General features: G+C 43.3%; 3 protein-coding genes across 4 annotated transcripts; all 3 read left to right on the top strand.

Moving 5' to 3' along the window:
* Positions 1 to 248: 248 nt before the first annotated feature.
* Positions 249 to 2,596, top strand: LOC124851378. The gene is made up of 6 exons (XM_047338980.1): positions 249 to 297; positions 634 to 933; positions 1,154 to 1,319; positions 1,572 to 1,639; positions 1,737 to 1,862; positions 2,409 to 2,596. The coding sequence occupies exons 1-6, from the start codon at positions 249 to 251 to the stop codon at positions 2,594 to 2,596; spliced, it is 897 nt and encodes a 298-aa protein (XP_047194936.1).
* A 375-nt stretch (positions 2,597 to 2,971) lies between these two features.
* Positions 2,972 to 6,751, top strand: LOC118102783. The gene is made up of 5 exons (XM_035149276.2): positions 2,972 to 4,170; positions 4,997 to 5,266; positions 5,351 to 5,617; positions 6,031 to 6,177; positions 6,262 to 6,751. Exons 1-5 carry the CDS (start codon positions 4,140 to 4,142, stop codon positions 6,306 to 6,308), a joined length of 762 nt encoding a protein of 253 aa, XP_035005167.2. The 5' UTR covers positions 2,972 to 4,139; the 3' UTR covers positions 6,309 to 6,751.
* A 309-nt stretch (positions 6,752 to 7,060) lies between these two features.
* Positions 7,061 to 12,294, top strand: LOC118102782. 2 transcript variants are annotated; one of them, XM_035149274.2, is made up of 3 exons: positions 7,061 to 7,215; positions 10,788 to 11,126; positions 11,529 to 12,294. In XM_035149274.2, the coding sequence occupies exons 2-3, from the start codon at positions 10,812 to 10,814 to the stop codon at positions 12,126 to 12,128; spliced, it is 915 nt and encodes a 304-aa protein (XP_035005165.2). In that variant the 5' UTR covers positions 7,061 to 7,215; positions 10,788 to 10,811; the 3' UTR covers positions 12,129 to 12,294. The 2 variants fall into 2 exon arrangements, with proteins under 2 accessions (XP_035005165.2, XP_035005164.2); XM_035149273.2 differs by having other exon boundaries at positions 7,062 to 7,205.
* Positions 12,295 to 14,221: the final 1,927 nt, after the last annotated feature.

Below are 14,221 nucleotides of genomic sequence, written 5' to 3' on the forward strand. Positions count from 1 at the left end.
TTCTAGTAGTTGTTTAGTTTCCTTATTGCAGGTCTACATTACAGTTCTTCTATGTAAATCTTTGTAAAGTTTCCAGGTGTTGTAACTGTGTATTAGTATGTTTTGATCAGTTTGCTTATTTCCCAGCAAGACTGAACATGTCATTGAGGTGGAAGTATCATGTGGGCTTGAACAAGTGAAACCCGTTTTCGAACCTCTCTCTTTTATTCTTCCTTCTTCAAAACATCGGTAACACGTCTGTTTCTGCCATGAACGCTCGTCTTGTCCTGGTCGCTGCTCTGCTGTCCAGTTGTTCAGGTGTGTGTGACGGTTTAATCTGAATGCTCCACTGGATTTCTGTCTTTTTTACCCAGAACATCTTGGCATTGTAGTTTTTAGCAAATGTTACTCAGACAAGAGGAAGTTGCGTTTGGTCGGACACTGTTTACTCACAGCAGCAAAGTAAACTACGTCGCAGTAGTTTTCAGATATCAATAGAGCTCTATGGTACAGAGGAATATTATGCATCAGGTTTACACAAATTATTCTTGTTGATAGGATTCATTTAAACAGTTTAGGTTATTTTCATGGGACTTAACAATAATGAAAAGTTAAATAAAATGTGAGTGTGCCATTTTCTATGTGTCTTTTTAGTCTCAGGGGAAACCTCTGATGACAGGGTGCAGAAGATTCAGGCCTCTGCTGGCGAGGCGGTTGTTCTGCCGTGTCAAATCAATGCCACCCAGGGAGACGTCCCAACGGTGGAGTGGTCCAAGGAGGGTCTGGTCCCAAAAAACATCACCTTTCTGTACCGGAACCACTTTGAGACCTTCGAGATGAAGAATCTGGACTTCAAGTTCAGGACCAGTCTCTTCCTGAACGAAGTGAAAGACGGAAACATCTCCTTGAGGATTTCAAACGTGCGGCCCTCGGATGCAGGAAAGCACGAATGCAGTATTTTCCATGGGAGGCATCGGAAGGTCGTCACAACACTGGAGCTCATTGTGTGTACGTCCAGTCGAATTTATCTGTCATAAAATCTTTTATATACCTTTGTGAAATACTGGAGATCTCTATTTATGATAAATATAAAAGAAAAGTTTCTTAACAGAAATATTGGACGTTTACAGGTGCTGCCACTGAGCCAAAGCTCTCAGTTGTTCCGGTGATGTAGAGACTCTGCAGTGTGAGGTGAACAGCTCGCTGCCGCAGCTTCACATGACGTTTCTTCTTGACCATCAAGAAAAGGTCATCGATGCTGAAGACCCAAAGCGACGTCCAGATTCCAGCGGATGTTTCACCTTCACAGGGAGAGTGACAGTGCCGACTGAGAGCGACAGGTTCATTTTAAGTTTCATTCTCAAACCTTCTAACAGGAGATGTTTATCTGGCTCCACTGGGAAGCAGTCACATCTTCTTCTTATCTCCACCATGGAGGTAATGTTTTCAGGTGTTACAAGAGTTTCCATGATTTAAATGTTATGAAACAACATCAGTGTCATCTCTTCCAGGAGAATACTCTACATCTGTGAACTGAAGCCACGCAATTCTCAAATTCCCAACTCAATTCTTTTATCTTCTGTGTTATTCAGGGTCACCTGCAGAGTTCACCAGCCTCACACAAGCTACTCCAGAGATGCACAGATTTACTTTACAGAAGGTCTGGTGCGCTTCTAGACTGCATTTTTTTAATTGCAACAAGTCATTAATAAATTATTATTAAGTATATAACATGTGGGTAAAAACTGTCATTTCAGCTAAAGACACGAAGTCCTCCACAGTTTGGTCCTTCGTTGCTGTTGCTGTTGTTGCTGTTGCTGTTGCGGGGTTTGGATTCGTCTTCCTCCTCTGTTTTTTTAGGAATAAAATATATTCCTACTGTGGTAAGTCAGAAACCTTTTTCCTTTTACCTGCAGATACAAAATCGCCGCCAGCATCTTCAGCCAAATAATTTAAATGAATTATATATATTATTGTATATGTTATGTATATATCGTGTTTTGGCATCTTTCGGGAAATTCTGTACTTTGTTGATAAAACATTTGCCTTTGTCAAAAGGTTGATGCACCGTTGCTTTTTATTTGATTTCATAAAAGAACAGTAGTTGTGGCATGTGCAGAGATGTAATCATCCACTTATCATTATGAATGATGTAGGAAGCTTATAATCACTATTTTTATTATATTAGTTGAGCGATTATTTATTTGATCCAGCAATTAATCGTTGCTCTTGAAAAATTATCTGTCTCTGTTTTCCAACGAGCAGTCAGGCAAAAATAAGACCAAAAAGGACCAATTGAAAAGCTCTAAATAGAGAATGTTTGTCATTGCGAGGTTAGCATTTAAAATAATTCAGAAGCTGCTATTTTTAATTGTACCAACACCGAAATGTCAGGAATAAAAATGCAGATTTTTTGTGTGTTCACACAGCGGGAAGAAAAATACCTCCAGAGAGCAATCAGCCATCAGTACAAAGCACAAGTTACAAGGACGCAAAGTCTGACCTGCGGGTAAGCCAGACTGACAGCAGTCCAACCGTCACCAGTGAGCTTCTAAGAAAAAAGAGGGACTGGAGTCGCAGCTTCAAGAGAAAGAAGGGATCATTATTAGCAGACTAACTGAAGAACTGAAACGCATTAGATCGACACAGAGCTCTGTCGCACGCCAGCCCGACCAGCCTACGTTTGTGCCGTCCTTCCCAACCCTCACCAGACGTCTCAATTTTTATTTACCCAAACCAGTTTCCCAATGGCAACAATCCAAAACCAGGGGCCTCCTCCAACAACAACCCTTCAGAATCCGGCAGCTTATCCCAGGAGAAGGATACAAAACCTGGCGTCCGGAAGCAAACTGCTGCCCCGGACCGCCCAATGGGAAGACGCCGCAGTCCATCTCTTTCACCGTATCGTGGCCTTGTGTCGTCCGATCCTACTCAAAACACTTCAGAGAATGGGCCTTTAAGACGTTCCAAGAGTTTGTCTGTCCCGCCTAATCTAAATCTAAGCAGGAACTCATTCTCAGCTGTGACTCCGAACCGTTTCAGTGTCCTGGCAGATTTATCTGAAGACTCAGAGCAGTTGCTGCCGAGTTAGAGACACATGAGTGTTTCCTGTTGATCACCTTGAATGTGGCGGCCCGCTAAGCTCCACCTGAAAGGGTTTTTAATGACAGCGGGATGGGAGTTTGGATGGTTTTCAACAAAAAAAAAAATCTAAAGTTTGCATTACTGGTGCTAAAAAAGGTCTATTATTATATATGGCTTATCAATTCTATGCTGATGACACTCAAATCTATTTTTTTTGGGAGTCAGGGTTCAGGAATCCAGGTATAAAACTGGTCTTTTCCCTCTTTGCTTTGGTTCCTTCTTAAGATATGTGAACTCTGGACGTTAGGAGGTGACTTTAATGATTCATGTGAGCACTTTCTGTTCTTCGAGTAACTCATACCGACTTGCAGGACACGTCGGGGGCATCGTGGGGTCCTGCGCATGTACAGCTGCCTGGGGAATGTTGAATTCTTTCTTTAACTTTGTGAGATGGAAAGGTTTTTTTAAGGGGGGCCTTGGTGGGGATATGCGCTCTTAATGAAATGTACTAGTTTTATTTCACTTCCGTTTCTCAGGCTGCATCATTTCCTGTTGTGGTTTCAGCCTGAGGTCGATGGCTGGTGTGAATTTTTGTGGGTTTGTAGAGATTGAGCTGCATATTGTTGACTAAAGAAACTAAAGGTCTCTCCTCAGACCTTAAGATAGTATCGCACCATGGGGAACTTTACTTTGTTACTTCAGCAAAAAAGGAATTGGGAAGTATATGGTTAGCAAATGTAATAGATAAGTAAAACAAAATACTTTTTTTTCAATAAAAATACGTGAAATGTCAACAAAATACTGTATAATTGTATTGTACTTATATTGTATAATAATAATATACAGAGTTTTAAGTATTGCTCATGTCTGAAATTGAAATTGCGTGTGTAGAAAACAATAATTGCAGACTTGTGCAAAACAATAAATTGGTGTAAAACAAAATATTGTTTCACAGTCTGTGTGATTTATGTATTCATCATATTTGGGTGTCGAGTTAGTTTCCTGTTGGTGTCAGGATGTGGGCTCACAAACCGTCGCCTATCTGAGAGGAACAAGACGAACGACGTGGGGACAGAATGGACTTCGCATCAATCTGCCTCTTGCTTTGTGAGCTATTTTATATTTTTATTATTATTTCTCAAATGAATATAGATTAATGTGGAAATGATGTGATCTGCAGCACTGCTTGAAGTTAGTGACTCATACCTCTGAGAGATTTGAAGCTTCAACAGCTTGTATTTTTTATAACATTTGATGTAACGCTTCCTGCCTGTTTTCGTATATGGTGGAAAGTTTTGACAAGGAAACATAACTGCAGCTTTTTTAGCTGTCAGATTCTCAATATAACATATCACAGCCAGCTCAGGCGTACATTGTGAACATAGGATTTAAAGCAAGATACAAAATTAGAGGTTGTATATCAGATTTTAAATGAGAATGTCCCTCAGTAGAGCTCGTACCATCCACATTTAAATTCACAAAATATGGATTTTTATTTGGATCTGCAACAAACTGCACACACACTGTAAATAAAAAATAAATAAAAACCTATCACAAAATTAAAGATGAGGGAAAAAAACATTCCTGGATCTCCACTCTGATCTGGATTCCTACCATAGGATCATAGATTATTTTTCCATCTATATAAGCTTCAGGTCGTGTCTATAGTCTGATAGGGTGCAGAGATTTTTTATATCTATCTAACTTTAGCTTGTGTCTATTATCCAGCTCCAAAATCGAATCACCTTCAGATAAACTCCCAAGTTACATTCACACCAGGTTTGGTGAAAATCCGTCGATGCGTTGTGGAGTTATTTGGTACATACACACACATGCGTGAAAACAATAACCCTGTGTAAAAAGCTTCTTTACAGGTCCAGGCTTCCGTCGGATGGTTTTAAATCTCTGTTTTTCTCTCTGTGTGAATCCGCAGCAGCGACAGTGACCATCCAGCTCGACAGATCCCAGTTCCATCGCTATGACTCCATCAATCTGAGCTGTGCAGTGCCGCCAAACTCTGGTGTCTGGACACTGAGGAGAAACACCTCCGCTCGGAATTCTGAGCCGTGCAACACTGGCTGGGGCGAGTCACATGACCCCTCCTCCTTCACCATTCAGGTCGCCTATTCTTTTGACAGTGGCGTGTACTGGTGTGAGTCTGAGCGGGGGGAGTGCAGTAACGCCATCAACCTCACCGTTACCGGTAACACCACATGTGCTTGGATCTTTTGCGTTTGATGCTGACTTTTTCTCCACAACAGGTTTAATATATACGCTTGTGTTCCAGACGGCAGAGTGATCCTGAAGAGTTCTGCTCTTCCTGTGACGGAGGCGGATGAAGTGGTGCTTCTCTGTCTCTACAAGGAGGAAGACGACAACACGACCACTTCTAACTTCTCTGCCAACTTCTACAAAGACGGCGCCGTCATTGGGACTCGTGCCTCAGGAAAAATGACCTTCCCGTCGGTGTCCAAGTCCGATGAAGGACTCTACATGTGTGAACACCCCACGAAGGGAAGGTCGCCGCAGAGCTGGTTAGCTGTGAGCAGCAAAGGTCGGGTTACAGTTTGTATTCTTAAAAAAGAGTTTAGAGGCCAGACCTGGTATTAACATCCATCATTCTGACCAATTGCGAGCCTCAGCTGTCAGTTATGTTTCAGCCTGATTAAAACTAATTAACTAGTTAAAACCAAACTTATCAGAAACACGAACACCTCAAATGACGGAAACCATCTTTAGTGACGTCCACTAGCACTGGAGGTTTATGACCAATACTGCAGTCAGCCACCAGGGGTCAATCCAAATGATTTGGCTTCACTTTTGGGAGCTGTCATGGCGTCCATCTTTATTTCAGTCTGTGGTTTTAACAAGAGATTTAAAAGCACTTTGCTGGTGGTGTGCGATGATTTAATCATTTCTAAACCACAGCTACTACACCTGCTGGTTATTTGTTCTTCTCTCATGCAGTCAGAGCTCAGCCCCTTCCTCCTCCTCCTCCTCCTCCTCCTCCTCCTCTCATGTCTCCACCCAGGCTGGCCTGTACCATCCTGCTGATCGTCCTTTACACCGCGATGCTCATAGTGGCTGTGAAAGTTTACACAATGTGGGCTAAAGGTAGGAGTTCCTGAAATTAGTTTATATTTTTCCCCAAAAGTGAAATAAAATTCCCTGATTATTACTTTTCTTCTCGTCCTGCAGCTCGAGCTGAAGCAAAGAGAGCCTCTGAACGTCTGTCCTCCGATTGATCAGACCTGTTTGCTGCTGATGAAGAAGAAAACATCACATATGAGGATCAACATTTCTAATAATGAACCAAACACCTCGATAAAAACTATATTTTTTATTTATTTTGTGTAAACTCTGCTGTCGTATGTTGAAACACAAGAAAAAGCAGAAATCAGCAGCTTTCTGTGTTTCTGTCTGTTTTCGACGAGTGGGAATGAAAGAGGAAACATTCTCAATAATCACAGTCACTGAAACATCAGACTCAATTTAATCAAGCGGCTGTTTTAAGATAAAAAGTTGAATGGTCTTGTGCAGCTTTCAAATCTTGTTTTTTTCCTGTGATTTGGTCTGTGACCCTTTGCTGTGACAGGTTGACCAGACACAAAATAGACATACGACCATTCCGTCTGCCTGGAAATAATGTGTCACATTCACTCAAATATAATTCTCTGAATTCATGCAGTATCTGACTTCCAGGCATCTACTCTCATTTCTCTTATTTTCCCCCGTGACTCCGATTGACCCCAGGATAACATTTCACATTCGAGGTCTTGCAGTCGAGCTCTCAGATTCCCAACTATCCCTCGGCTGTGTGTCACCTTGCAGCCGAGTTTATCGGTGACGTTTGCAGACAAGGTTTGCAGACGATGAAAGAAACACAAGGTGTGTGTGTGTGTGTGTGTGTGTGTGTGTGTGTGTGTGTGTGTGTGTGAACTGTGAACCTCAGTGTTGCTGGGATCTGGATACAGAAATGTTAAATGAAGAGGTAACTTACTGATGAAGGGAACACGCCCACTTTCATACACGGCTGAAATATATAAAAATGGGACTTCCTCCTTCAGCTCTGTTGATCTTTGCTCTTGTTTCCACTGCTGTGTGAACAGAAGATCACTGACTTTCAGGAAATCTGAGCCGTGGTAAGTGTCTGTGAGTTTTCTCTCTTGTTTGTGCATCTTTTATTTGCATTTGTAATTTAAGTGACCACAAATGTGTGGAAATTAAATAACAGCACAGCTAATTTTATTATGCACTTAACAAGTTTATATATGATGTGATTTAAATGTATTTATACACGAATGCATGATTGATGCATGATGGCGCCGCGGACCGCTGCCTCGGTGTGTTGGTGCGCGATGTTTTGTCTTGTTTTGTTAGTTAATTCAGTGTTTTGCCTAAGAACCGGGAGCTCTTTCACCAGAGAAATGCTCATGAACATCAGGGTCATAACTCCTGAGAATTTATTTCCGACTTTCATTGCCTCATCTGTCGAAATTTTGGATATTCTGGTCAAAGGCGCCCTCACCTTCGTACATACAGTGAAGCGACGGAGGAGAGGTAAACGTGCCGGTTCACTTGTGCGTCTCCGCCGGCGGGGACTTCGCACATCGCTACCAGGTATATTTCTCTCCAACGTGCGTTCACTGTGCAACAAGCTGGACGAAGTCCAGCGACTAGTTGGTAAGAACAGAGACTTCTCCTCATCTTCCGTCCTGTGCTTCACGGAGACGTGGCTGAGTGGTTCGATACCGGACTCTGCGCTGCAGTTGGCTGGCTTCCAACTTTTCAGGGTGGACCGCCACACGGAACTCTCCGGCAAGACGAAAGGTGGAGGAATCTGCTTCTATACTAACTGCGGCTGGTGCAATGATGTGACAGTGATTCAACAGCACTGTTCTCCTGATCTGGAATATTTTTTTATCAAATGCAAACCCTTCTACTCCCCCCGTGAGTTTGTTTCATTCATTGTGGTCGGTGTTTACATTCCACCGCAGGCTAATGTGCAAGAGGCACAACGCGTGCTCGCCGACCAGATACTGTGTGTGGAACGGACTAACCCGGACTCCTTAGTTATTGTCCTCGGCGACTTTAACAAAGAAAATCTCACCCGCGAACTCCCCAAATATAAACAATTTATTAAATGCCCGACCAGAGAGGAGAACAGTCTGGATCACTGTTACACCACAGTAAGCAGTGCCTATCACGCCGTCCCCCGGGCTGCACTGGGACTCTCGGACCACGTCATGGTCCATTTGATTCCTGCATACAGGCAGAAACTAAAACTCTGCAAACCTGTTGTGAGGACTTCAAAGCAGTGGACCAGGGAAGCTGTGGAGGATCTTCAGGCGTGCTTGGACTGTACAGATTGGGAGGTGTTCAGGACTGCTACAAACAGTCTGGACAAGTACACAGACTTCTTATATCAGCTTCTGTGAGGACAGCTGTGTTCCATCACGCTCCAGGGTGTGTTACAACAATGACAAACCCTGGTTCACAGCCAAACTCAAAAGGTTAAGGTTGGAGAAGGAAGAGGCGTTCAGGAGTGGGGACAGAGACAGGTTTATAGAGTTGAAATACAGGTTTAGCAAGGAAGTGAGAGTAGCCAAACGTCTGTACTCTGAGAAACTCCAACACCAGTTCTCAGCCAATGACTCTGCCTCTGTCTGGAAAGGGCTTAGGCAGATTACAAATTGTAAGCCTAGAGCCCCCCACTCCACTAACGACCCACGCCTGGCCAACGACTTGAATGGGTTTTACTGTCGCTTTGAAAGACAATGGGACAGTCCTGACACCATCCCCCGTGACACCACCCTCCAGCCCATCAACTGCACCTCCCCCACCATAGCAAAGGCCTGCGCCTTTCCACAACTGCCCACCTCAGAGCCCCCTCCCTCCTCCCCTTCCACAGTGACGACTCTCTCCATCCTGGAGAGGGACGTCAACAGACTCTTCAGGAGACAGAACTCCCGCAAAGCAGCCGGGCCAGACTCTGTCTCTCTATCAATCCTGAAACACTGTGCTGATCAGCTGTCTCCGGTGTTCACAGCCATTTTTAACACCTCACTGGAGACATGCCACGTACCAGCCTGCTTCAAGACCTCCACCATCATCCCTGTCCCCAAAAAAACAAAGATCACTGGACTCAATGACTACAGACCCGTCGCCCTGACCTCTATGTCTCTGATTCCAGGACCATAAGCACCGGTTCCCCTCAAGGCTGTGTTCTTTCCCCTCTACTCTTCTCCCTGTATACCAACAGCTGCACCTCCAGTCATCAGTCCGTCAAACTCCTTAAGTTCGCGGACGACACCACCCTCATTGGGCTCATCTCTGCTGGGGACGAGTCCGCCTACAGGTGGGAGATTGACCATCTGGTGACCTGGTGTGGTCAGAACAACCTGGAGCTCAATGCCCTGAAAACAGTGGAGATGGTTGTAGACTTTAGAAGGAACCCAGCCCCACCCACCCTCATCACCCTGAGAGACTCCCCAGTCGACACTGCGGAGTCCTTCCGCTTCCTGGGCACCATCATCTCCCAGGACCTCAAGTGGGAGCTGAACATCAGCTCCCTCACCAAAAGAGCTCAACAGAGGATGTACTTCCTGCGGCAGCTGAAGAAGTTCAACCTGCCAAAGACAATGATGGTGCACTTCTACACCTGCATCATCGAGTCCATCCTCACCTCCTCCATCACCATCTGGTACGCTGCTGCCACTGCCAATGACAAAGGCAGACTGCAGCGTATCATCCGTTCTGCTGAGAAGGTGATTGGCTGCAATCTGCCATCTCTACAGGACCTGTTTGCCTCTAGGACCCTGAGGCGTGCAGGTAAGATTGTGGCCGATCCTTCCCACCCGGGTCACAAACTCTTTGAGGTACTTCCCTCCGGCAGGAGGCTGCGGTCCATCAGGACCAAAACCTCACGCCACAAGACCAGCTTCTTCCCGGCTGCAGTTGGCCTTATCAACAAGGCCCGGGACCCCCACCTGACTTGGACTCTTATCCCGCCCCCACGCCTCAAGTCTGTGTTACATTAACACACATTACATTACAGTACATTGCACATTGCACATTGCATATTGCACACTCACATTGCACTCCTGTTTTGCATTTTGCATTTTGCATTTTGCATTTTGCATTTTACATTTTGCATTTTACTTTACTTTTTATATCTTTTATATCTTTATTTTATATTTGTTTTTTTCTTATGTAAAGTACTTATTGTGTTTTTATGTTTTATGTTCATTGTATGCACCTATATACCAAGGCAAATTCCAGGTAGGTGTAAACCTACTTGGCAATAAATACTTCTGATTCTGATTCTGAATACATACACATACATCTCTGAACTCTGTATTCATTTATTTTGATATTTACACATACATTTTGAATAACATCTCGTTTCAAATGTGTATGTTGATGTCGTGCATTATACATTATATACGTTGGATATATTTAACACTAGAACATGACAGTCTCCTCATTAAACCACTTTTAAATTCGCTTGGTCGACAGTTTTATTTGGATTAGCGCAAAGTTTCACACACTCATAAATGTTTGTCCACTAAATTTGCCAGATTTCTTTCACCATGATCCATTTATTATATTATAAATGTTGACAAAAGCCCTATCTCACAATGTTAAAGACAGTGAAATAACAGATTCCTGGATGAACTGTAATGAACTGATGATTATTTTTGTGCTCTGCTCTGATGACGCAGCGTTCAGTGGGGGCATCGCTGAAGATGCCGTTCCTCCTGCCGCTCCTTGCCCTCCTCCTCCTGTCCGCCGCTCCCACAGTAACTAAAGTGGTGACATCGATATCGGACTGTGACGAATATTTTCTTCACCAAACTCCACCACAGATCGGGGGAATCTTGGAGGGAGGGAACATCCTGGACCAGAACAGATACCAGCCCATTTGCCAGACCTTGAATAACTTGAGAACATTTGTGACACTCTACGACACTACCAACAAGATCCCAGTGTTCTCTGCTTACAAGTACATTGGGAGACTAAACATACCAAGACCTCAAAGCAGTTGGAAGATAGAACCACAGGTTTGTTTTTTGACAGAAAAGAAATTCTTATTATCTGTAATATTGTATCTGTGGGTGATTTCTACAAACTCACACAACATCCACATGCCAGCGATTTAAGAATTAACTCCTGTTCAAGTTTCTGTCTCATTTCTGGGTTTTGCAGCCGATAGCACCTCAAAGCTAAAACTGTGGATATCATGGTTAATTCGCATTAAGGATGAATTCATCTGTTTACAGACTTTGGTTTTTTTTTACTTTGCAGAACAAAAACAACTAACTAACGTCTCCTTTAAATTGTATAATATTGACAGGATGTTCACATCGCATGTTTATTTTTGAAACGATATATCTTTGTGTTACCAAAAATGAATCCACTGCAATTCTACCCATGTCAGTAATATATCTTTTCATTTATTACAGCTTGAGAACATAAATTGGAATGCAAACATGAAGATGGAAGACAGAAGGAAGAGCTACATTCACCAGGCCGTTAGGACTGATTACATTAACACCCGAGGATTCGACAAAGGGCATTTATTACCAAGCTCCTATGGTTTGAACGAAAATAACAAAAGATCGACCTTTACCCTGACCAACATTGTTCCTCAAGTAGACTCATTTAATCAGGGAAGCTGGAGTAAAATGGAGACCTGCGTTCAATGTGTCCTTGATAAATACTGCATCAACAACAATGACCAAACAGAAGGCTTTGTGGTGATCGGAGCACGGCCCAACAACAACAACAACCTCCTCAACAACAAGGTCAATATTCCCTCTATGCTCTGGTCAGCTTTCTGCTGCTACAGCAGGAGTCAGGGGACGTGGTTAGCAGGGGCACACTGGGGTGACAACATTGAAGATGGAGATCCAGTGCTTCAGACCAAGACCTTGGACGAGCTCCATCGAGAACTGGGAGCACAATCTAAAGCATTTCCAGGAACAAACTGTCCGCTCCACACCACTGTGACCCAGCTTTACCCTCATCTCAATAGAACGTGTAACTGCCCACCATCCATTTGAACTACTTCTGCTCCTCCCACAACTGCCTCTACCCCTCCCGTTTCAACATCTGTATCTCTGCCAACCACATCTGGCTCACCCACTACCACATCTGGCCCTTTTACAACAACATCTCCTCCATTTACTACCACATCTGGCCCTGTCAGTACCACATCTAGCCCTCTTACTACCACATCTGGCCCTGTCAGTACAACATCTGGCCCTCTAACTACCACATCTGGCTCTGTCAGTACCACATCTGGCCCTCTAACTACCACATCTAGCCCTCTTACTACCACATCTGGCCCTGTCAGTACAACATCTGGCCCTCTTACTACCACATCTGGCCCTGTCAGTACAACATCTGGCCCTCTAACTACCACATCTGGCCCTGTCAGTACAACATCTGGCCCTCTTACTACCACATCTGTCCCTGTCAGTACCACATCTGGGACTTTTACTTCCACACCTCCCAGTACAACATCGCGCCCTCCCACAACAACAACTGGCCATGTTGCTACGACAACCAGTACTCCCTCAACTACTGCCCCAGCCACTCCGAGCACCAGTAAACCTACAACTACAGAAACACCAGCAACAACTATTCTTCAAAGAACCACTCTCCCTCTGACCACAACATCTTTTTCTAAACTACAAAACCCCAAACTACCACCATTCATCCAACCACCAGAGCGTCTACAACAACCACCAAAACGACTACTGCCAGAATGTCCTTGCCTACTACCAATACCAGCTAAACCAATACCAGCTAAACCAATACGAGCTAAACCAATACCAGCTAAACCAATACCAGCTAAACCAATACCAGCTAAACCAATACCAGCTAAACCAATACCAGCTAAACCAATACCAGCTAAACCAATACCAGCTAAACCAATACCAGCTAAACCAATACGAGCTAAACCAATACCAGCTAAACCAATACGAGCAAAACCAATACCAGCTAAACCAATACGAGCTAAACCAATACCAGCAAAACCAATACCAGCTAGACCAATACCAGCTAAACCAATACGAGCTAAACCAATTCCAGAGTAACAACTAGCAGGAGTTTTGGGCTCAAATATATATAAAAAACATCATTACGCCAATCAAGCAGTGATGGAACAACGACTACTAGCTTTTCTATGTTACTAACATACAAGAGAAACTTACCTTTTTCTCCTGTTCCATTTGATTACTGGAGTTTTAACATTGTTGTGATGTGTATCTTAAGAATAGTATGAGAACGCATTCTTTGCAGCATCCTGTGTTTTTTCCATGCAGCTCATATTACTCTAAACCAATCTTTAAATGCAATATTATTCTGCTCTCTGATATTTTTGTAATTTTTCAGTTTTTGGCTTGTTAATGTAACTTTGATTTTCATTAAAGACTGTGACTATATTAAATCTAAGGCTCCAACCGGCATCTTTCTTCTGTGGAAGTCTCACTTTTTGCTCAGGCAGGTATTTTGCAGCCTCTATAGTCTCTCATATGTCTCTTTTTTTTTTTACAATCAATAACTAGAAAAAATATTCTATATCTTACCAAAATAATTGAATACATAGGCTTTTGAAAAAGTAAATGACATATAGTCTAAGTTTTCTTATTGCAAAACATAATTTAATTCAAAATCACCTGGTTTACAGGATAGATCAAATGTATAATTTTGTATGAAACTCATTTCAGTCGGTGTCCAAGTCCGATGAAGGACTCTACATGTGTGAACACCCCACGAAGGGAAGGTCGCCGCAGAGCTGGTTAGCTGTGAGCAGCAAAGGTCGGGTTACAGTTTGTATTCTTAAAAAAGAGTTTAGAGGCCAGACCTGGTATTAACATCCATCATTCTGACCAATTGCGAGCCTCAGCTGTCAGTTATGTTTCAGCCTGATTAAAACTAATTAACTAGTTAAAACCAAACTTATCAGAAACACGAACACCTCAAATGACGGAAACCATCTTTAGTGACGTCCACTAGCACTGGAGGTTTATGACCAATACTGCAGTCAGCCACCAGGGGTCAATCCAAATGATTTGGCTTCACTTTTGGGAGCTGTCATGGCGTCCATCTTTATTTCAGTCTGTGGTTTTAACAAGAGATTTAAAAGCAC

The sequence above is a fragment of the Hippoglossus stenolepis genome, chromosome 23 (assembly GCF_022539355.2).
Source record: "Hippoglossus stenolepis isolate QCI-W04-F060 chromosome 23, HSTE1.2, whole genome shotgun sequence".
NCBI lineage: Eukaryota > Metazoa > Chordata > Actinopteri > Pleuronectiformes > Pleuronectidae > Hippoglossus > Hippoglossus stenolepis.

What these genes read in the sequence shown, in the direction of transcription:
- LOC124851378 (XM_047338980.1), top strand. Translation starts at nt 249, where the DNA reads ATGAACGCTCGTCTTGTCCTGGTCGCTGCTCTGCTGTCCAGTTGTTCA. An exon ending in GTGCCGACTGAGAGCGACAG is followed by an intron (nt 1,320 to 1,571) that starts GTTCATTTTAAG and finishes TGTGTTATTCAG; the next exon opens with GGTCACCTGCAGAGTTCACC. An exon ending in ACAGATTTACTTTACAGAAG is followed by an intron (nt 1,640 to 1,736) that starts GTCTGGTGCGCT and finishes CTGTCATTTCAG; the next exon opens with CTAAAGACACGAAGTCCTCC.
- LOC118102783 (XM_035149276.2), top strand. Translation starts at nt 4,140, where the DNA reads ATGGACTTCGCATCAATCTGCCTCTTGCTTT. An exon ending in CATCAACCTCACCGTTACCG is followed by an intron (nt 5,267 to 5,350) that starts GTAACACCACAT and finishes CTTGTGTTCCAG; the next exon opens with ACGGCAGAGTGATCCTGAAG. An exon ending in TTACACAATGTGGGCTAAAG is followed by an intron (nt 6,178 to 6,261) that starts GTAGGAGTTCCT and finishes CTCGTCCTGCAG; the next exon opens with CTCGAGCTGAAGCAAAGAGA.
- LOC118102782 (XM_035149274.2), top strand. Translation starts at nt 10,812, where the DNA reads ATGCCGTTCCTCCTGCCGCTCCTTGCCCTCCTCCTCCTGTCCGCCGCT. An exon ending in GTTGGAAGATAGAACCACAG is followed by an intron (nt 11,127 to 11,528) that starts GTTTGTTTTTTG and finishes CATTTATTACAG; the next exon opens with CTTGAGAACATAAATTGGAA.